At 33.0% G+C, this 24,371-nt stretch overlaps 1 protein-coding gene and 1 long non-coding RNA gene across 6 annotated transcripts in view; one reads left to right on the forward strand and one right to left on the reverse strand.

The window, feature by feature from the left end:
• Positions 1-438: 438 nt before the first annotated feature.
• LOC131935683 (TELO2-interacting protein 1 homolog) overlaps positions 439-24,371 on the reverse strand; it is a 51,532-nt gene continuing 27,599 nt past the window's right edge. For 2 of the 4 annotated variants that reach the window (XM_059292209.1, XM_059292210.1), the window contains exons 9-26: positions 23,543-23,754; positions 23,279-23,335; positions 20,634-20,765; positions 20,034-20,159; positions 19,671-19,778; positions 14,504-14,561; positions 12,451-12,634; positions 10,393-10,529; positions 10,093-10,258; positions 9,810-9,923; positions 8,272-8,556; positions 6,263-6,368; positions 6,048-6,130; positions 5,813-5,928; positions 5,397-5,484; positions 2,572-2,658; positions 1,321-1,440; positions 439-1,109 (exon numbers count right to left, since the gene is read on the reverse strand). In XM_059292209.1, coding sequence (XP_059148192.1) covers positions 984-1,109; positions 1,321-1,440; positions 2,572-2,658; positions 5,397-5,484; positions 5,813-5,928; positions 6,048-6,130; positions 6,263-6,368; positions 8,272-8,556; positions 9,810-9,923; positions 10,093-10,258; positions 10,393-10,529; positions 12,451-12,634; positions 14,504-14,561; positions 19,671-19,778; positions 20,034-20,159; positions 20,634-20,765; positions 23,279-23,335; positions 23,543-23,754 — 2,305 coding nt within the window. In that variant the 3' untranslated portion in view covers positions 439-983. Of the gene's footprint in view, positions 1,110-1,320; positions 1,441-2,571; positions 2,659-4,409; positions 4,516-5,396; positions 5,485-5,812; positions 5,929-6,047; positions 6,131-6,262; positions 6,369-8,271; positions 8,557-9,809; positions 9,924-10,092; positions 10,259-10,392; positions 10,530-12,450; positions 12,635-14,503; positions 14,562-19,668; positions 19,779-20,033; positions 20,160-20,633; positions 20,766-23,278; positions 23,336-23,542; positions 23,755-24,371 lie in introns of those variants that run through there. The other 2 variants (XM_059292211.1, XR_009385968.1) reach the window with 2 other exon arrangements.
• On the forward strand, positions 18,760-21,481 carry LOC131935685 (uncharacterized). Of its 2 annotated transcripts, none has more exons than XR_009385969.1 (3): positions 18,760-18,925; positions 20,244-20,354; positions 21,109-21,481. It is a non-coding gene; the product is annotated as an uncharacterized LOC131935685 (long non-coding RNA). The 2 variants fall into 2 exon arrangements; XR_009385970.1 differs by having other exon boundaries at positions 18,760-18,916.

Here is a 24,371-nt window from a genome sequence, read left to right on the forward strand (position 1 = left end):
AATGCAAACACAAACGCACAAAAACACAATAAAAAACGCAAACACAACACACAAACGTAAACAAATGCAAACACTATGCAAAAAAAAAAAAAAACACAAACCAAAAAAGCAATCACAAATGCTAATGCAAACCCAACACTTAAACACAAACCTAAACTCAGACAACAATGCATTACATAAACACAAACTTAAGTGCAAACATAAACGCATAGTGCTCACAGTATAGCCTGAGGCTAATCCTAACCCATAGCGCTCACAGGATAGCCCATCCTGCAAAATCAGGGAGCCTTTCCAGCATTCTCTAAAAGTCTAATTTCACCATCCGTTTTAATAACACATAAATACAAAAACAAACAATATAGATTTTGAGAGATCATAGACTGCTATTTAGAACACCACAACCAAGATGATAAACTAATTAACACTAACAAAGGCTCATTAAGAGTTACAGTAAAGGTTTATTACTGTAGATCTGATGGCGATTTAAATTGTCATACAAATCAAGGTCACTTTCCATCAACTACTAAGACAAGACTTTCTCCTGCCACACAACCTAATAAAATACAACTATCCAAATTCTGGACTTGATCTTTTTTTTACTCCAGCAACAAGTCTTACATGAAAGTTAACGGCTTTAATTCTACAAGAGTCCAAACACATTATTCTTTCACAACACTAATACGCTTATTCTCCAAATGCATTACACCCACTCTCTAACATGTAACAATACTGACCACAAGAACAATAAGGGGCCACTTTTGTATTTATATCATTTTTCATCTTTAATTTAATTTTTTTCTTATAATTATATTTTTGGTCAATGTATCCATACATAATATTTTTTTAATAAGCTACATCATCCAAACATTTTATTCATATAGGCCGACTCAGTATGTTTTGCCTGCATGGTTCATGTGAAGTAAAATTATTTTATAGAGACAACAAATTTACCAGTAAAAAAAAAGCCACTAATGTATTAAAATTCAGATTGTCTTTGAAATTGCTTGATTGTGTGCGATATCTAGGTCTACCAGATTTGGTTTATTTTCATCATATAATTTCAACAATTTTTTAATGTTAGCAGTGATGTGGTCTGATTCAGGTATAAACTGCAGGAAAAGAAAATTTGTAACATGTAAAGCATGAAATTCTAAAGACACATTTGGAATAAACAAAGTATAAAACCATAAAAATTCACCACCAAAAGGACAATGATTAGTTGTAACATCAAAGGTTTCTATTTTGTATCACTATCATTTGATATGAGCTTAATTATGGTGGACACTAGCAGTTAAACCCAAAACTATCATAATTACCGACCTCGATTGAAATAAATTCTTCTCCTGGATGAATCATCTCTTGTGTACAAGCTTGATTTAACTTCAGCCACATATAATCAGGACTACAACATATGAAGGAAGTAATTGCTTCCATGGCTGCCTGAAAGGTTAATAATAAAATTTAAAAAACAAAACAAAACTTTATACTAGTTAGCTTTTAAAAAGGCACTGAAAATATGAAAAAAAAGCTAACTTGCTAACTTTAATAAAGCTTTGGTCGCTAAAATATGTTTATGTAAGAGATCTCATGCGCCACTAAAGCAAGTTTGTTTTTATTTTCTTAGTTGAATAGCATTTGACTGCTTATTATTATAAAAGTTTTTTCTACACATAATACATCTAATATATAATGTTGAATTCTGTACGTATGTGGAGGACAGCGGATCCATTATTACAAAGGATTAGAAGAAAAAAAAAGACTTCATCGCCATAGTGTTATATATCTAAAGTGCTCTTCGTCTAAATGAATAAAATAAAAAATTAATATTGAATGTGTTGTAAAACAAATTTCATTTTTAAAACAATTGATTTACAAGATTTGCATCAAATCCACAAAGAACAGACATTCTGAACTAAATAAAAACGTATAGTGTTAATTTACAGCATGTGCTTTAAACAAAATTAAAGAAAACATATCATCCTTAACATAAATTCTAATTGTGTCTGAAAATGATTTACATTTAGTCCTTTAGTACTCATTACGTCCTAAAGTCCTTTGATAAATTAGGAAAACACAATTACTTCCCTTTAAAAAACAATTACATCTGGAAGATGGGTGGGAATATACTTTTTATTACTTTGTTTTGGTGTTGGGAAAAAATGAAATACATAATTACAGTGTTTCTTCCAGACTTTTTTCTCCGGGGGGGGGGGGGGGGAAAGGAGGGCTCCGCTCAGGCTAGAAACAAACCAACCTTGACCAAACTGTAAACAGCCATGTGCAATCGCTAGTATTTAATCACATCTCCCCCTTTATGATTGAAATTTGTAACTTTTTAATTATAATTAGTTTAAAAATAAATAATTTTGTATTGACATCGGAGATCAAATCAATGTATCTGGAAAGTTTGAGCAAAATCGGTGCATTTTACTTGGTCACAATTGATTTACAAGATTTGCATCAAATCCACAAAGAACAGACATTCTGAACTAAATAAAAACGTATAAAAAGGACAAATGCTTTTGTTAGAAAATGAAGTCCAAAATCCAGTTTAAAACCAAAATAATTTACCTTCTGGAGAGGCATTGGCTGCTTATCGTTTAAATATGGAAGATACACTTTTAGCACAAGATCTAATTCATTATCAAGAAGTTGCATCTGAAAATAAAATTATCCGTTATTTACGTAGCCACTTTAAAGCAGTAAATGCTTGAAAAAGAACAAATAAGATGGAACACCAAATGCTAATAGGATGCATCCATCATCCACTTGGATAAGACACAATTTATGCATTTCAATAAATCCATCTGAAGTTTAAAAAACATTTTCTAATACATTCGTATCAAAACAAAATAAATCCATTAGTTAATATATAAGAAGGGTTTCATCCATGCGTTACCAGTCCTATATTATATTCTTAAACGCGTGACCTTGTTTTTCTAAAAGTGAGTTATGTAAATGTAAACAAATATCAGGACACGGGTTAACATACACTACCACATGAAAACCTTGAGTGTACATTAATCACTTACCGAAATAATATAGTAGAACACACTTCAGTGACCGTCCATGTGTCAGAGACGTAGAGGGGCGCTGCCTGTTGTAATGTGGTCCAGTCTAGTATCGTTTATTCAAGTCGTCCGATGTATATATTATAGTGCAATAAACAGAAACAGTAAACAAGGTCGTCCTGTCGAATCATTTATATACGTTAATGTCGTCGAGTTTCAAGATGAACTACTGAATGGCAAGATATAATAAAATGGTAGTGGTATTTGAATATATTATTGGATCAAGTAGTTCAATCCTCAGGCGCCATCGTGCCAAATAGCATCCTGTTAACAATGATGCAGATTGCGTCATTCGCTAAAGTGACACAAATGAACAGGATTTTTTATTTAACAAAAAATTATTTGACGTGTTTTAAACATCAGTATGACTGATGCAATATATTAGCGTTACTAATGGTCTATTGATCTTACTTTAGTTATTTTTTCTGATTATTAAAATAAAACGTATTACATGACATTCAGCGGCCCATGTGAGCCTTTGGGGGCCGAAACAGAAATGTTTATTTGCAGCCAAATCGCACCTTATCAGGGCGCCGGCGGATTCAATTTAGTATCCTATCCATTGTTTATCACACTATTTAGACCAAACATAGTTGCCATAACGCTCAGGGGGTAAAGACCATCTTGCCGGGGGCCGCCCATGCAAAATTAAATCCCCCCTCCCAAACAGACACATTCATTGCATTATATATATATATATATATATATATATATATATATATATATATATATATATATATATATATATAAAGCAATGTATGTGTGTGTGTCTTGGCGCGATTATTTTCTCTATATGCGGTATATAAAATAAAAAAAAAAACGATTTTGGTTTGACTCCGTTCATCCGATAGCCATGAGACTTTAGGGAGTTGATCAGAACAGTCTGAGGCACGATTCTGTAAAAAAAGTCATTTTTAGTTTTGCAAGAGCGATTTTTCTCTATGTACGGTTTATAAAAAAAGTGAAAAAGAATTACAGTGACACCGTTCACACGATCGCCATGAAACTTTGGGAAGATGTTGAGAATACTCCTTGGGAGGTTTCTGAGCAAAAAGCATTTTCAAATTCGCAGGGGTGGCGCCCCGGCAGGGCACAATTTGTTTTTACTCTACATATACGGTGTATAAAAATATAAGTCGATTGTGGTTTGTCACTATTCATCCGATCGCCATGAAAGTTTAGGTAGTTTATGAATACTCTACTCTGGAGAATGTTTCGGGGGGGGGGGGGGAGATTTTATTTTGCACGGGCGGCCCCGGCAGGATGCAATTTGGCGACTACGTTAGTTCTAAACAGTATGATAGACAATGGGTAAGATGGGGCGCTACAGTCGCTTACTTAATTGAATCAGGCGTGTCCACCGGCGACCTGGTAGGGTCCAATTTGGCTGCAAACATAAATTTCAGTTTCGGCCCCCAAAGGCTCACATGGGCTGCTGAAGGCCCTGTTAAATATTTTTTTAATAATCAGAAAAATTAACCAAGGTTAGATTATTGACTGGGTTGTTTCCTTTTATTTGTAAAAAAGTCCAAACCGTTTTGTCACGTTGCGAATGATACAATCAGCATCTATTTTTAGACGATCCAATCAGAAATTAAGATTAAGCTTCTAAAAATACACCATTAGTAATGCAACGAATTGCATCAGTCACACTGATGTTTATAATCCTGTTGATTTGTATAACTTTAGCGAATGACGCAATCTGCATCATTGTTTCAGGATGCTATGTGGCGTTCTGGGTTATCCTGTGAGTACTATGGCGCCTATGTTAGTTTTAAGGAGCCAGGGGCCGTAAGCGCAGCATTGCGGTAGTGTAATCGGGGGCTCCAGAGAGCGCCCTATAAATCACTGACACATGGGTGGTCAGCGAAGTGTGTTCTACCTCATTATTTCTGTTAGTGACTAACGTACACTCAAAATTTGCATGGGATAGTGTAGGTAAACCCGTGTCCGATATATATGATTCAAGCGCAGGCATTGTTTACATTTAAATAACTCACTTTTACAAAACAAGGTCAGGCGTCTAAGAATATATGATTGGTAACGCATTGATGAAACCCTTCTTATATATTTCGACAGACTTTCTTCTATTCCCGCGGCAACTCGCGGGGACGGGTACGCTAGTGTATATATATATATATATATATATATATATATATATATATATATATATATATATATATATATATATATATATATATATTTACACAGAGAAAAAGAGAGGCTGCAACTACATAACTAGAACAGCATCAATACAATTCTCTCTATTTATTACATAAAATTACTAAACCCACTGAGATACTAAGTAAAAATTGATGTAGTTACATTTTTTGCAATAGGGCCAAGTATGGTTAGCACACAAATCTGAAGCTTGAAATTGCGTGTCAGATGATAACTTTGTGTCTGTTCACAGCTAAAAATAAAATGATATTACGTTATGTTTTAAGTTGTTTATTAAGAGTAAAACTACTGAGTCTATTTTAAATTTGCTTTTATAGCTAGTTTTTGGTGCATTATTTTTTTGGTGAAAATTAACATGACTTATACAAAACAAAATTTAAAAACTTTTGTTGTTCTATAGTAAAATCAGACCTTTAAAAGATTTTTATTGGCCTTGTGGGTAATATTGCTCTAAAAAATAAAAGTAAGTGTATCTTTTTCAATTTGAATGTTAATATATTAAACGGCTTTGGTTAAAAATTACTAAAAAATTTTTTTTAATATAAATAAGATGCACTAACCTAGCATGAGCTTGCTTCTCCATAAATGAGTGTAAAATTGGTAAAACTTCTTTCAATATTCTTTGCCTTAAGAATTCACCAGCTATCTTTGTCAATTCTAGTAGTGTTTTTAATGCCTATAAAACATAAATAATTTTTTGGAATTATTAGTAAATTGGTAATGGAAATAATGAATGTTAGAGTGGTTATATATAAAATACTCCAGATATAAATTACTAATGCAATTTAAACTGACCTTAATAGTGATAATAGTTTCATCCTGGAAAAACTGTAAAACCATTCCAGGCCATATCTTGTGTACAAGGGGAAGAACTTCACCTGATTTAAAAAAGTTTTTGCAATAGCATCAACCTGAATAATTTAATTATTTATTACAAAAATAAATTGCTAACTAAGCTTAGTTTTTTATTGTTATAGGCATTAAGTTTAAAAATTCCATTTTAGTCTCACTTTCATAGGCATCTAAAACTTGAGAGCCAATAATAATAATATCTAATGCCATAATTCTAAAACGAAGTTCTTGGCAGGATAAAAGGTTTCTCGTCCTGCAAAAAATCTGTTGAATATCAAAATTTCAGTGTTATTTGAGAGAATAAATCATTGATGTAATACATCTATTGACTATTAAATGTGTCTGAGTGAATAAATCAAGAAAACAGTGATATATGCAGAATTTTGTGGTAAATTCAAAAGAGATTTTATTAATAAAATAAAAATTATCAGTTTATTTTGTCTGTAGTGGGAGCCATAGACGTAGCTAGGGAAGGGGGGATGGGAGGCTGCACCAGGCCCGACCTTGGGTGGGTGCTTTTTTGCTAATGTGAATAACTATATAGGTCTGATAGGAGTAAGTAACTCAAATGTGCCTTAAATAGAGACAAAAAAATGCTATGTCTTGCAAGCATCGTATGACCATCATGTACTGCCATGACTTTTGGTTGTCAACAAAGTTTATGCCTGTTTGCATATTTGACAAAAGAGAAATATTGCATACGTCAACATGATTAAGAAAATGTTGAACTATTCAATGTCAAAATTATTCTCTTAGCCTCATGGAACATTAAATATTAATATTGGTGGAGTAAATACAATTAATTAATTTTTTTAAGGTAAGGGAGGTAATTTAATGAGAGATAAATGTACTATTATTAACTTAGCAATGTAAGTTTATATCAGATGCGTAGCGACACCTCCCAGCAACAGGGACAAGCTTTCAATTTGGCCCCCCCTAGCCCATATATTTTTTTTTTATAATTCAAAACTGCAACTAAAATGAGATTTTCATTTTTTTCTTAACCCATTTTGGCGCCCCTAGGGTCAACGCCCGTGGACATATGTACCCATCCGCCCCCCTTGGCTACGCCTCTGGTTTTTATTTAGTTTCCATTTTTTTCTTTAAGTGCTAAGCGCACTAAGTTTATGTAGATTAAAGGTTTAATACTATGTTTATTATTTTCCGATAGTCAGACCTTTGTGGTAACTAATAATAATAACTAATAGATTAATACATATTTGTTTTTACTAATTCTTGCTGATTGTGTTGTATTAATTTACTTGTGATTGTTAAATTAGTTTTCAGGGTAAGATTATGATATTTGCAATGAACCAGGTTAAGGTTTTCGTGGCTATATCAAAATGAAAATCACAAACTTTAAATTCATTAATATTAGAATTCAACACTACGCAAAAACTGATGATAATAATTTTCTTATATTAACAGGCCTACTACTATAACATTCTTTTAATTGGTAAGTCACAATAAACTAACTAGGAATCATTGCAACAAAATGCACTTTTTGACTTGGTAGGTTTGTGTTATATTATGAAGGGGTGGTTCAGGTGTGATTACCAGGATGGAACAGTATAGGGGGTGGACATGGTGAGAGAGTGGTTTTTGTGGCTTGATGCATCTAATATAATAAATATTAGAGCGGTATCTATTATAAATTTGTTTGTTTCTTTATAATAAATAATTGACAATAAAATCATTTAATTTTTATACCACATTTTCCATCCTTAGCAACTGACCTAAAAAAATGAAATTTTAATAAAACAAATTATTTTTTAACCTGTCTTCCGACAGGCTTTGCTGCTAGATCTATTGTGTAATGATTTGAAATGTTAATAGTGAATCTAATTTATTCAAAATAATGTAATTTTGGTGAGTATATTTTTTAAGCATCATTTAACATGAAATTCTTTTAACAGGTAGAAATATTTGGGATTTTATTAATATTGGTTTTTTATGATTTGGGTTTTGTGTTAGTTTAGTTAGTGTTTAAGCCAAATTGTTGTTTTACTCTGCTTTATTAAAATAAATTATGTATTAATTTAACTTATTTACAATATATTTCATGGATAACTGTGCTAACTATACTAATGGCAAAATGTGTAATTGAATATTTTCTAGACAAAACTTAAATATCTATTTCACCTTAAAATTTACTATGTGAACTTACTTCTTTAATGATGTGGATATGTTTCGGGGTAGTTTTCCTTTGGTCATCTTTCAACAAGCTTGTCTCTTTGCACTCATGCTTTTTTGTATCATGAGCTTGTGTAGACAACCATGAATTTAAACCAAGTTCAATATTTTTTAATGATGCTTCCTGTTGTGCATTAAGATCCACTATTTCTTCACTAAGCTCATCATCTAATATTCTTTTATTTTTCACATAATCATTTAGAGATGAAACTATATCTTGGACTTCTAAAGTACTTGAAATTGGAAGACTAATCTTTTCCTTAAGAAATAAAAAATAGTTATCAAAGAGATTTAATTTGATATAAAAAATAACTTTTAAAGTGTTATAGTTAAGTGGTCATAATGTTGAAGGAACATAATACTAGAAGCATGGAGAACAAATAAACTATTATACATTGAACACATTTTTCCAAATATATTATTTTATTTTAGTAACATTATTAACTTTTAAACTAATATTTTTCTTTACACCTGAAAGTAAAAATCTATGATACATGTACTGATAAACTGCGTAACAAGATATACATATGGTTCAGGCTATAAATGCATGGTGTTGAAATTTTTTGTCACTGTGCTTCCAGAAAAAAAACAATTTTAGTTATTTAGTATATCCTGGGCCCTTTTAGGGTTAACTCCATGTGACTGAACAAAAAGCAGCAAGCAAATGAAAACATCTCATACACTGCCAAAGTTCTTAGAAATTGAGGGTTGAAAGCAAAACAGTTATTTTTAAGATATCATAAATTTTTTCTCTCAATATGTGCATATATAGATCTATATAATATATGTAGCTATTTTAAAAAAAATTAATTAATTATCTGATTTATGTCACAGTTCTTGTCAAGTTATTTGTCTATAGATCTTTATCTACATCTCAAATTTTGAAACTAATTGATTTGTTAGATTAAGACTATGACAGAAGAGACAAAGCACAAGGTCTTGTGTAAAATATATAAGAAAATAAACATTTTTTTGTTTAATTGTAGTAGAAATGACTTGGTCAGTCAATATTTCAATAAATTACAGGAATTGGTGCTTTGACAAATAAAGCTTAGAAAAAGTTTTTTTGAGTAGCATTTAAAAGTTTACAATTTAAAAGTTTTAATTATTACTTTAAAAGAACAAAATTGACTTTTTAATATATTAAGTAATACACAAGCTATGTCTTACATGACTTAAAGCAATCCGTAAAACTAAAAAATGTTTAAAACTATTGTAGAACTGTATAAAATAAAACTAAAATATGTTTTACAATTCCCTAAACACTCATCAATAGTCACTCTTACAAAAACTTTTAAAATACAAAATCCATTTTTGTGCAAATATTCATCAAGAAAGGTTAAGTTGGAAAGCAAAGGAAAAATATTTCAGTTTTCACAACACCAAGTTACATGAATCTGACTTTATAAAAACAAATATGCATGACATCCCGAGTCTTGTCACCAAAGTATAAGGTTCAAATTTAACTACATTAACCAATGAGATGCATTAAGTCCTTAAAGATAAATTCACCTCTTTTGTCTTTTCCTCTGGGAACCAGCGTTTAATTGATATTACCAGTTCCAAAAGAATTGGCAGAAATATAATGAACCCCTCAGTGTATGAATCATCAAGGCTTTCAAAAATCTAAGATAAACAAAATAGTGTGTTAAAAATGGTTATAAACAAAAGTGCCAATTCATGTGTACACACTTTAATTTCAAAGCTTACAGCCTTTGACCTAATACAACTATAAAATTGCAGTTTATACTTGGGGACTAAAAATCTCAGTTATTTAAAATCGTTTTTCACATACCTGGGAAATGTTATAATCAATAAGATATAACATATTGCTAGAACAATATCTCATCATGACACAGAGTGCCTGTGCTGCTCTGCTACTTTCATGGAAATGTCGAAGTCTCTTAGAAATACTTGTAACAAGGTAGTCTGAATTTTCTTGTAATAGTTGATCTAAAGACCTATTTCAATTTTATTTAAAGATAGACACAGTTACTATACTTCTCACATTCATGTATTACATTTTAATATGGTCCAGTTTACAAATAATCTTCTAAGGGTTGAAACAATTTTATAACATACTGAAAGTACAAACCTGTAGCCACAAGCAGTGGCAACCTCCACCAAAGATGAATAAGCTGTATTATTGATAAAAACATTTTCATTTCCTAGACTTTCAATTAATGGATACAAAGTTCGAACAAGATGCTTCCTGAAGTTATCCCCTAGAACCTGTTACAAAAAGGTATATTAATGACTGATCGAAAATCCAGTTTCACTTTAAAACCTTTAAAATGGTTTAATCCAGGGGTCGGCAACCTGCAGCTCGCGAGCCGCATGCGGCTCTTTTGATATCAAGATGCTCTCCAGCTCCTTGAACAAATACTAATAATCTTAATAAAAAATAAAATATTTGAAATGAAAAAAATGTTAGTGGCTCTTAAAAACTAGGGAAATTTTGAAAAGTGTAACTTTTGGCTCTTCCGCTTCAAAAGGTTGCCAACCCCTGGTTTAATCTAATATATATATAGTTCAATTCAGTATGTATGTAGGTATGTATGTATGTATGTAACCAAGGATATTTCAAAGGAAGAAAAGAAAAAAAATAATACTTCTATTGCCTCAAGTGTTAAATGTCTAAAGTGTTCATCATCTAAATTCATAGTTTAAAAAATTAATACTGAAATAATTTTCATTTTTTATACTGATAGTAATAATTGTTGGCTTGTTCATTAAACAAAATTAAAAAAAAAAATCATCTTTTACAGCATTTTTAATTATGTCTGAAAATTATTTATATTTAGTCCTTTAGCACTTATTACTTCCCTTGATAAATTAGGAAAACAATTACTTCCCTTTAAAAAAACCCATTATATCGGGTGGAAAAGAATTTATTTTTGTTACTTTGTTTAAGTGTTGGGAAAAAATAATTACATAATTAGCGGGGATTAATCGAGATTTATAAAAATCTTGTTTTTTTTTTTTTTGCACAATTACAAGACTTTCTCTATACTTTGTATATACGAGAAAGTAAAAATATATCTTTATTTTTAAAAAATACAATAACATTTTTAATACTAATTAAAGTCATGTAATCAATTGCAGGTAAAAGTTGATTAAATTTGTTTAACCTTATTTTAAAATAGTGTTCAGGAATTTTTGAAAAACTATTACCTGATGTGCTATTGCCTTTTAAGAGTTTCTAGGAAAAAATAAAGCAGTTGTCTTAAAAAGTCAAATGCTAAAGTTGAAACCATCAAGCTCTGAATGACATAAAAAATTGGTAATGGGCTGTTTACCAATGTAACTAATGCAAAAATAAGTTTATCGCAAAATAAATAGGTTAACATAATCTACTAGATCACTGGTTCTAATCTTTTTTTTTTTTGCTGGCAACCCCTTTATTTACGGAATTAGGTTCGGAATGAAATTTTTTCTTAAACATTGTGTTACCATATTGCTTTTGGCACACTTAAAGCATATGTCGAGGAAAAATTTAGTTTAGTTTATTTTTAATGACCCAAACATATATGGGTACTTATAAGTACAGTCAGGAATGTAGGACATTTTTTCCAAAAAATAAAAAAAATTACAAAACAGGAACAAACAATACAATTTATTAACTAATAACATGGCAATCATTATAACAATCTTTTTTTTTATAATTTTCACAAATAAACACATCACTAAAGTATATTTTGAGTACGACTTTTACTAGATTTACTATCGGAACACATCATAGACTGCCTGATTGTGTGCCAAACACATCAAAATGTACCGACTGGTATAGTCCCTTATTCCTTAGTGACACTCTCTTGACTGAATCTGCTATAGCTTAATTAAAGTGGTACTTATAAGTACCGTCAGCATATAAAGGGTTAAGACAATTAAAAATAAAAAGTGCATCAAAATAAATATTTTTTAGTGTACCATTATAAGTTGACCACCCCAAAGAAACTTATTGCAACTCGTCTAGGGGTCACGATCAATAGGTTGGGTATCAGTGGGCTAGATGTTTTGAGGTATAACTACAATGTAAATTGTCCAGCCTTTGAAAAACTATCAATTTTGAGAAAAATTTAAAAAGAATAACAATAATTGAGCTTCTTTACTATAAAATCAGTAAAGAAATTATAAAGAAAAAACAACTTACAGTTGCAAACTTGCCTATACCCTCTATAAATAAGCAAGTGAGCATAATGGCTTGTTTTTTGTTCACAAGCTTGTTATCTTGTGTGCCTTGTAAAACAATCTCAGTGTTTGCTAAAGTTTTATTTTTCAATTTAGGCTGATTAACTTCAAGATTAGCAGGAGCGAGATACTCTTGGAGCAGCATACTGAAATTAAAAGACATTCAGCTTAAATCTATCAAGAGTAATATTATAAAAGGCAGAGGCGTAACAAGGTTGTAGCAACTTGAGATCGCAAATTTCTTGATGAATAAAAATTTTGTTTAATTAGAATGTCAACAAACCATTCTTGTGATAAAAATGGAATTAAATGAAGTGAAAATGTAACAATTTTAAGATTTAACAAAACAAATATAAAAAAAACCTTTTTACAAGCTTTTAAATACACAGAAAATTAATAAATTAAAAGCACTGGTAAATGTCAACGCATTTTCAGGGAATTTAAAAACTTATTATTATAAAGATTTTTTGTAGTTGGTTTATTCTCTTATTATGATGACAAAAAATATTAATTTAAAATAAACCGGGAGTGATCTCCCCTAAACTTTCTCGAATATCCTTATATAAAACAACAGGGGATGGAAACTCGGGCTATAGACTAGATTTTTAATCCATTTTTAACACTTAAAGTTTTAAAAATAGAATAAAATATAGTAGACAAAAGCATTGCACACCAAGTGAACGCCAAATAAATAAACCGGGAGTGATCTCCCCTAAACTTTCTCGAATATTCTTACATAAAATAACAGGGGATGGGAACTCGGGCTATAGACATGATTTTTAATCCATTTTAAATACTTAAAGTTTTTAAAATAGAATAAAATCTCGTAGACAAATTAATTGCACACCAAGTGAACGCCAAATAAAAAAGCGCATAATAGTGCGCAATATTATTAGTACTTTTAAAATTTACATTAGTTTTTTGAGAAATCGGAAGTAGCGTAAATTACTACTTTCGGTCAACGGAAATTACTCAAAATTTAACAGAAGGTAGACAATTAGATGTTTTACTTACATGTGAAATTTCATTTATCTATCTGAAATAGTACTCAAGTTATAGGCTTTTGAAACATTCAAAGTAGAAAAAGTACCACTTCCGGTTATCGGAAATCGCTCAAAAGTTGATACGGATCTACGATTTTGATAAAATACTTATATATGAAATTTCATCAACCTAGCTGTAACGGTACTCAAGTTATCGTGTTTACACACGGACACACACACAGACACACACACAGACATACGGACAGAATTGCAAAGCCCGGTTTTTCAGACTGGATTACGCATAAAACCTCTTAGTTTTGATAAATCTGGATTGATAATTTTTGCCCGATTAAAATAAGTCCTCTAAACTTCGTATGTGATGAAGGACTGAGGTGTAATACGGTGAAAATTGTTAAAATTTCAAGTGATTTTTGTGCACGATTACAATACTTTCTCTATACTTCGTATATACGAGAAAGTAAAAAAGTGCATAATAGTGCGCAATATTATTAGTACTTTAAAAATTCTCTATACTTCGTATATACGAGAAAGTAAAAATAGAACCCTATTTTTTGCATTCAGTTCATTCTTAATTAAGCCGACAGCACATTCAACTAGAACTAGAATCCTGATTGGTAGATTTTGATCTAAACTCAAAAAGATATAATCTGCCCCTTATTAAAGTCAGGATGCTGAAGGTACAATTTCTATTACCTTACCTTTTTAATTTTTAAATTAATACCTCTATAGACTGTTGAGTTAGTTTGAAAATGTCATAATCTTGCAATGTCTTCAGGGACAAAATTAGAAAAGGGTCAAAATTAAGTAACAAAATTTGCCACAAACAGGCAGGAGGACAGATGTGATCTAAAAGAAAGCTCATAAATAGTAAAAAATTCTCAGAATGCCAACTTAAAAACTTACACTAAAACAATTCAGTAGATAATGTGAAATGAACCTATTTTTAGGTTGAGCTCCAGAATTCTTAGATACATCTTCCCATATAAGCAAAATACTAAAATAATTACTTACTTAATAACATCATTTAGCAACTGCTTCCCTTGATTACTTTTTGCTTTATCAAAATCACCTGTTTGAAACAGTTAATCCTGATTTATTTTGAAACATTCACTAAATCTACTAAAAATTCATTTTTGTAACAGTCATTTTTTTATGAGACCAGGGCTGCAAAGTAAGATGCAACTTAAATGTTTTGTATTTTAATCTTGAGCATAGTATTATATTGGATTTTATAAACAAAAACTTTGGCGGGCTAGCCCAAGTAGTAGCGGTTGTTAAAAGTTTGTATTTGGCAGCATTAGAATAGAATTGAGTACTTTTAAGAGTCTGTAGAAATTGGAAAACACACTTTTTAAAAGTAATTTATGTATAACATTTATCACGAATGTTATGATAGATTATAAATATCTATCATGGTGTCTCCACCTCTCCCCCCTTCTTGCTACCCCACAGGTAACCGTACACCTGAACCTGAGTCCAGCGGTATAGTAAGGATGACCGCGCCTCGACCTCGGACTGCGGTCACGAGGGCGGAGCCTGAGTCTTGTGACCTGTAGGGTAGGGAGGCCATAGTCCGGTCACTCTCCTCTCTCCCCTCTTCGGAGGTACACGCTTTTTGGTGCTAAGGCACTAGCCACTATTACATTATACTTATTTTGGTGCTACGGCACTTGTTATCCACGGAGAAATTAAACGTACGTTTGGCAACGTGTATAGAGGATTGTGTGGCTTCATTGGAAGGTAATTAACACTTACTTTTATTAGCTGTACTGTTATAATATAATCTAGCATACCCGTCCCTGCGCGTTGCCGCGGGAATAGAAGAAAGTCCGACGGAATATATAAGAAGGGTTCCATACGTTACCAATCCTATATTCTTAGACCCGTGACCTTGTTTTCTAAAAGTGAGTTATTTAAATGTAAACAATGCCTGCGCTTGGATCATAAATATCAGGACACGAGTTTACCTACACTACCGCATGAAAACCTTGAGTGTACATTAATCACTCACCGAAATAATATGGTAGAACACACTTCGGTGACCGCCCATGTGTCAGAGACGTAGAGGGGCGCTCTCAGGAGCCCATTCCCCCCCCCCCCCCCGATTACACTACCGCATAGGCGCGGCATACTACCCCTGGCTCCTTAAAACTAACAGGCACCATCGTGCCAAATAGCATCCTGTTAACAATGCAGATTGCGTCATTCGTTTAAGTGACACAAATGAACAGGATTTGTTATATAACACGTAAAAAAATTATTTGACTTGTTTTAAACATCAGTGTGACTGATGCAATATGTTAGCGTTACTAATAGTCTATTCTTAGATGCTCGATCTCAATTTCTGATTGGATTATCTAAAAATAGATGCTAATTGCATCATTCGCAAAATGACGAAACTGTTTGGATTTTTTTTTACTGACAAAAAGAAACATCCCAGTTAATAATCTAACCTTGGTTAATTTTTCTGATTATTAAAATAAAACGTATTACATGGCCCTCAGCGGCCCATGTGACCCTTTGGGGGCCGAAACAGACATTTTTATTTGCAAAATTAAATCCCCCCTTCCCCACCCACCCCTATTCCCCCTCCCACCCCTGAAACCTTCTCGGGAGTATTCATCAACTCCCTAAAGTTTTATGGCATCGGGATAAACCGTGTCGAACCGCAATCGTATTTTATTTTCATATACCGTATATAGAGAAAAATCCCACCATTCTGTGGCGCCGCCCTTGCGAAATTAAAAAAAGACGATTGTTTTTTTTACAGAAACCTTCCCTGGAGAGTTCTAATCAACTCCACAAAGTTTGATGGCGATAAGAATGACGCAGTGAAGTCGCAGTTGGCGTTTATTTTATATATACCATATATAGAGGAAATCGCACCCTCCTGTGGCGCCACCCTTGCGAAAATAAAAATTATTTTGTTACAGAACCCTTCCCTGGAGTGTTCTAATCAAGTCCCTGAAGTTTGATGGCTATCAGATGAACGTTGTGAGACCACAATCGAATTTTATTTTTATATACCACATATATAGAGAAAACAAATTGTACCCTGCCAGGGCACCACCCCTGCAATTTTGAAAATGTTTTTAAGCGTAGAAACCTCCCCAGGAATATTCTCAACATCTTCCCAAAGTTTCATGGTGATCGTGTGAACGGTGTCACAGCAATTCACTTTTATTATATTTATATACCGTAAATAGAGAAAAAACGCACCCTCCCGTGGCGCCGCCCATGCGAAATTAAAAATGATTTGATACAGAACCCTTCCCTAGAGTTTTATAATGAACTCCCCAAAGTCTCATGGCTATCGGATGAACGATGTCAAACCAAAATCTACTTTTATTTTTATATACCGTATATAGAGAAAAAAACATATTGCGCCCTGCTGGGGCGCCACCCCTGCGAATTTGAATTTTTTTCCAGCAGAAACCTCAGAATATTCACAACAACTTCCCAAAGTTTCACAGCGATGTTATGAGAGGTGTAGTAATGCATCTAAGACAGACAGACACGCACACACAAACATACATTGCTTTATATATATATATAGAAAAGTATGAATTGTGTATAAAACAATGTATGGATGAAAAGGATATTTTTTTATTACTGTTTATTGTAGGCAGAGCCGGCGTAAGGGGGTGGCGAACGGGGCGGTCGCCATAGGCCCCGCGCTTGAAGGGGCCCCGCGCTTCAGCAATGTCATTGTTATCTGAATTAGTTCGTAAACTTAAAAAAAAATTGTTGCTGAATTCAATTGGGAAAAACTAAATGGTCGAATGCCGACGTTGTTGATTGTTATAACTGAGGCCACGGTTTATGTTGGTGAGTCCCACCTGAACTGGGACAGGCCGTAATTCGATACAAAAATAGTGTCACACCTACCCTTTGTGTAGGGTACGGTCGCCTGGCATTTGACCTGAGCTGACTGGAGATGGCAGTCGAGAATTAGCCCACGACGTAAAGAGATACCCTATTGTATGCGGACCGATGAAGACTTCCTTTTAGTGAGCAGACGGGATGTCTATAGTAGACAGTTAGTGACCCGATGAACTCTAGTCTTCTTGTTGTAGATGTCGTATAATGTCGTATATGTACAGTGTTTCTTCCAGACTTTTTTCTCCGGGGGGGGGGGGGGGGGGAGGGGCACTTGAAATTTTCGGGGGAGGGGGGGGGGGCGGTAGACTTTCTTCGGGGGGGGGGGGGGGGCGGACACTGTTAAAAGTATATATTTTCCCTATAAATTATATAAATTTCATTTCGTTTTCGGGGGCTTGCACCCCCTCCCCCCCCCCCCCCCCCCCCCGAAGAGATGCCTGGAAGAAACTCTATACGTAGGCCTACTTGTCTTGGTATAACAAAAGGGGGGGGGGGGCTTAGGATCTATATCAGGCGGCATTAAACAGAGTGATTTATTATTATTTTTTGGAAGAAAGTTAAAACTGTTGTTATGTTGTGTCACCTTAAGGCAGGGGTCTCCAAACTTTTCAGTCCGAGGGCCGCATTAACAATCAAATTTCAGTTCGGGGGCCAGTTTCTTCCAGGCATGTCTTTGATTTTTCTGGGCAAAGTTCTTCAGCCATGAGCAACAAACGATTATTCCGTGGACAAAAAGATCTCCGCGGGCCGGATGAGAGGACTTCGAGGGCCGCATCCGGCCCGCGGGCCGTAGTTTGGAGACCCCTGCCTTAAGGATTCACCCGTTCAATAATTAAGACAATAATGATTTTGGTTTTAAAATATTGTATGAATTCTAAATACATTTTTTGAAGTCTATACTGTTTTGATACATCAGGCCGAGTTCGCTGTATTGTAAACTTTATTTTCCTAATTATTCGGCACGTGATTAAATTTTCTTAAGTGATTTGGTATGAATTACATAACTGTTAAAAGTGATTTAATATCTTAGCAAAGGAAAAAAAACTACGAACATTGGGTTAATACATGGGAGAGATAAAAATCTGTTATTATAGTGGAAAGTTTGACATTAGCTTATAAACTCCAAAACATTTGTGTTATTATGTGTACATCACATTATATAGGCCTTTATACAAACATATATATATATATATATATATATATATATATATATATATATATATATATATATATATATATATATATATATATATATATATATACTGGAAAGGCCCCGCGCGGATGGTTGGCCCTAGGCCCCGCGTATTCCTAACGCCGGCTCTGATTGTAGGCCCTATGTCAGGCTAACGTAAATGTAGTATTATCTGTGTTACAATAATAAAATTGTATGTCTGACGTCTGAATGAATGTTTATAGCACACATATGTTAGGAAGATTGTCAAATGTCTTTACAGCCGGCCAGCTTGGGGCTAACGCTTAGACGATACAGAGGTCTGTGTGAGCAAGTGTGACCACGCCGCCCTGAAGACCAGTCGACTTCATGTATTAAAAGTTAAATGATTGGTTAATTATTGACTCATAATTTTAAAACCTTTTACTAAGCCAAATATTGGCAACGCGGCAATAATAATTAAATAACTATTAATAAATACAATATTAATTATTAAGGTATCTTGTCCAACGAGACAACCCTAGGCCACACAAGTCATTTTGTAGCTGCGGCTATACTTATATTTATGTGCGGTATGACTCACTAGAGCATATTTGCATATTTTGTTTTTTATAAATAAAATAAAATAAACAGTAAATAAATTTTGTCAGAAAAAAGGCTGTAGTTGAAAAACAGAATACAAAGCTTTTGAAAACAATTTTTTACAGCTCTTAATTCATGTATCATTAATGAGCTCATTTGCTTTTAAAGTTCTTTTAAAAGTATCTCTTTATCAATTCCTAATAAAGATTATTGATTAGACAGATTATGATAAGAATAGTTGATCTTAGGATGTTTTAGTATTAGGTAGCATTTTTACTAAGGACTGCGAGTAGAGGTTGAAGAATATTTGCAATTTTGACTGAAATAAGCAGGTAAAATGAAGAAATGAGGATGATGAAGCTGGCGTTGATACAAAATGACAAAATGGTTGCATTAAAAAGTGTCTGTATATGAGAACTAAGCAGGCACCTGTCATCACAGACACACCCTAGGATCCAAAACTCAACACGCAAACCATGACAGCTGCAGTTATGTATTGTATATGTTTAGTAAGTTTATATTGCTAGATGAAAAAATACTTACTTGATGTTCCTAACACAAGCTCATTTATAATAAAAATTGCAGACAACTGATAAGTAGCACTTTCATAACTCAACTCAAGGAAGGTATCAACTAATATGTATAGGTCACCTGTAATTAGAAACAGCATTAAGTAAAAATGTAAATATGGTAACATGTGGATTAACATGTTAGATGTCATGTGGTTTTTGCCTTTTATTGCTGCACATTTTATAGAGTAACTGGTTTTCATAACAAGCAAGTAACACTAATAAATATATAATAAATATATTAAGCTATTAAACATGACTTGATTTTTATCTATGTTCAATACAATTTTCAGCATTATTGTTTTTAAAAACCCAATATCACGTAAGTAAGACTTACCATACTTTCCCAATTTCCAACAAATTGAAATCAATTTAGATAAAATGCTGTCTCCTTTGAAATGTGAGAAATATTTCCGAGGCCTCCAAATTTGTTGAGATATTTTGTGAAAAGGATCAAACAGTTCTATTAAAAAAAAGTTAATATATGCAATTATTAATAAAAGTTTATTGATAATATGATTTATTTCTGCCTGTCCACCCAATTCAGATGGTTACCAGACTTAAAAGGGCAGCAGAGGATAGAAACGAACAAAATCTCAATGCAGATGTCACAGAAACAGGAGCACTCTGCTTTATCTGCCCTACTGACTGTCTGAAAGTAAAAGTTTTTTTTTTTACATTTACTTCAGTGAGCGTAATAACTTCATATCAAGCAATGTCTAAATTTGCTTGACATCATATATTATATGTTGTTCATATATTAATCTGTAGCAATAATCTGCAACCATTTAGTACAACTATATTCTGTCTTAAATTTATACAGACAAACCTTTACTGTATTTACTTCAAAATAATATAATACTGTTTATTGTTATTTATTACAGATTAGTTTCTTTTATACACGAGTTAAACAATTTTTCTAACAAATAATCTGTACCTTTTCCAATAAAACATTCTCTTTGTTCCATAATTTTAGTATCTGTTAGATCTATTTCAAGAATCTGTATTAATGCCAAGCAGAATCGTCTGACATGAGGTGTGGAATAAATCACACTTTTAATTTTAGTACCTAAAGAGGAAAGGCATGGAAATATCACCCAATAAAACCACAAAATAATGCCTGTTTAGGCAAGACTAATGTTGTGCTTAAATTAAAATATAAATAATGCATTACATTAACAAAACAAAGACCTGATAAAAAAAACTAATGGATTTAATGAAATAAAATCTAAAAATATTTGTGTATGAAAAATTGAAAGCTGATGGGTATTTTAACATGCCTATTTTAGATCATAATGAATATTCTGGGAGATACCAAATGATTTTGGATAACAATATCTATAGATGGTTACCATTTTGAAAAATGTTTTAAATTAAGTATGTGCAAGTGAGAAGTAACAAATGATTCACAGGTACAGCAGTCTTTTCTAACACCATTTCTAAATGTTTGAAGTCTTTTCAGTGTGAAAACTGGCATGTTAGCAGAAAATGACTTGAACAAGCTGAAGATATGGTATTGAGAAAAAAAATCAGAAACTGTCCAGGACAAGCAGTGGCGTATGCAGGTTTCCAGGGTAGGGAGATCGTCGAGAGCACAAAAAAAGCACCAGTTTCATTTTATACATGAATTTGTTTTTAATAAAATACACTATTCTGCTATTCTTAAACTAACTTGATAAAGCTAACAGCAAGTTCAGTATCAATATGCCTTCTTACCCTTATAATTCCCATATTGTTAATTCAATGTTATTTTCATTAATGATGTAAAATAAGCAACACATCTTGAAAAGCCTTAAAATTGGGAACAGGGCATTTCCCCCCTGTCAATTACCCCCCCCCCGGATATTTCCCCCCCCCCCCCGACATTACCCCCCAGAGTAATTACCCCCCGCCCAGTAGGACATTACCCCCCCGGGACAGGGTTAGGGCTAGGGTTAGCGCTAAGGTTAGGGCTAGGGTTAGGATTAGGGTTAGGATTAGGGCTAGGGTTAGAGCTAGTTTTAGGGTTAGGGTTGTGTCTAGCTTTGGTTTTGGTTTTGTGTGAAGTTTTAGGCTGAGGTGGATGCTTAGGTTTTGGTCTTTTTCTTAAGGTTTGGATTAAAGTAGTATATAGGTATAAAATTCTAGTTAGAGTTAGGATTGTAACTTGAGAAGGGGGGGGGGTAATTCCCGGGGGGGGGGGGGGAATTGACAGGGGGGTAATTGCTCTGGGGGGTAAATACGGGGGGAAATGTCCGGGGGGGAAATATCCAGGGGGGTAATGTCCTGTAGCCCTTAAAATTATAGGAAAACACAGATGAAAACTACTTGATCTGCCCCATTTTCATTTATTTAGTTACTCATCACTGAAAGTTCTAGCCTGTTCAATTTTCATTTCCCAAAAGCGCCACTGTTTAAAAATGCTTGTTTTAATACATTTTTATTTTCTGAAGGATGCACCTTTTGTCCTAAAAAACTTGGTGGGGATTGCCCCCCCCCCTCCCATGCACTGCTCCAGATAAGCCACCCAGTACAAGTTAATAGTATCTGAATTTAGACTATATAGATCTGTGAATAATCTAAAAATGGTGTATAGAATTAGAATATTTTTAAAATCTGGTGCGATGTTATTAAAATAATTATTGTTGTAAAAACCTGTTTGATTTTTGATGACTTTACTTAAGAATAAGATTGGATGTATTTGATGTTTTACTATTTTTGGTACTAAACACATTTTTAAAAAAGGCAAAAACAATTTGGCTGTTTACATTCTATCACAGAAAATGTGAACATAATTAACAGAGCTAGGTCATGTGGTTTAAAGAAAAATTGAATTTAAAATTTTAATTGGCAAAGTTTTTAGGAAAAATTACAGTGGTACTGCAAGATACAAGTTTTTGCTTGTATGTTAAATTGTTTGTATCTAAAAGCATTTTTCCCATTGAAATTGTATGAAATGCCATTAATCTGTTCTAGCCTGTCCACAAATTGCCACTCCACTTGTTTTCATTACATATTTTGTCATTAAAACATTTTTTATGAATTTTTTTTCTGCACTTTACATTTTTTAATTATAATGGAGTTGCATGACTAAAAGCCATTGCGCACATTATGAACGTGATAGCGTGTGTATAATAGTGCGGAATCGTTGGGTAAGATTTTAATTAATAAAAACTTAATTAGGCATCCAATTGAGTCAAATTTAATGTCAGATTGCATTGTCTTAATGTCTTAACCACGTGCCAACTTTGAACCAAATCTATCAGAAGTGTCCGTAATTTCACTCTGGTGTTTCGATCTAGACCGACAGACAGACGGGACAAAGAAGAAAGTTAAATAAAAGCTTGTAAAAAGAAGGACAATAGTTACATTTGAGTTGACAAGTATGAACAAGAGTATTATCTATGAGTGAGCATTTTGTTTGAGATCCACCTCCCATTTGCTCCTCAATTGCTAATGTAAATAAGTATTGTGCTTAAAGTGATTATCAAATGAATTAGCCACATTTAAAGAGCTATATGCCAACCCATTCACATTTCTAAATAAGTCATTTACATTGATTAATAATAACAAATGAGTATTCTTTGTTTTATGAGAGAGTACCTAGAAGTGAGATATATCCATTCAACAGATCTATTAGTGAAATTTTGTTTTCTTCACCTAGAAATATAAAAATATATGTTAGATATTTGACGGATGCTCATAAATAAAAAGTTTTCTCTTAACAATAGATAAGCTTATGGAAAAATAAAGTTTATCGATCTAAAATCTATCAGAAATTCCTATCACTAAGGGATTTAAATAAGGAACTTAAAACAGTAAAAACAAAAAGCTATTTTGAATTAATAATTAGTAATAATTACATACAAGCTGTTTTTATTAATCTAGGTAGTGAAGCAGTAAGAGTGAACAAGTTTTCTTCCAGTATTTCAGCTAGTGTTCTCTCTCCTGAAGTTCCTATGTTAGATGAGCAAAAAGAATCAAGAACACTTCTTGCTTTACTAGATATACTTTCATATTCGTCCTGACTTAGTCCAACCAAAGTTTCAAGCATTGTACCAAAACAATTGGAGAGTGACCTAAAGAACACAGAAAAACACATTGATGCCCAAATATTTTTTTCAGTCTATAAGGAAATGGGGGGGAGGGAAAAAAGGAATGGAATTGCGAAGACAAAGTAAGCACAACATGATAATTAAGGAACTTCTATCAACAACTAAAGTCTAATATATTTACTAAATGGTTTGTAACACTAGTGCATGGGTTCCCAAACTTTTTCGAGTGGGGACCCTCTTTTTTAAAAAGTGATCCACGACCCCATAGAATTCGAAAGTCGAAGTAAGGAAATTAATAAACACCAAAATAAGATTTTCTAGTATAATTTTAATTATTTTGATAACTGTAATAACGCGAAGGGTGAAATTGCATGTTATTAACTAGCTTCAAAATTCGCGGATGAGTTTTTGTTGACGCCAACCTCATGTCATTCTCAACATTCAATTTATTTCTTCTTTTGGTTTTAAATTGGGGAATTGTTGAAAATCCACTCTGGCAAAGATATGCAGACACAAAAGGAACTAAAAGTCAAAAGGCAATCAATGTCAAGTTTGTTTTTAGGTATGAATGATGCATACTACACCAAAATTGTGTGAGCAGGTTTTATTATACACAAAACATGAAGCAGAATCATTCAGCA

Source organism: Physella acuta, unplaced genomic scaffold (genome assembly GCF_028476545.2).
Source record: "Physella acuta isolate Inbredline_101_S28 unplaced genomic scaffold, ASM2847654v3 ptg000153l, whole genome shotgun sequence".
Lineage (NCBI taxonomy): Eukaryota > Metazoa > Mollusca > Gastropoda > Physidae > Physella > Physella acuta.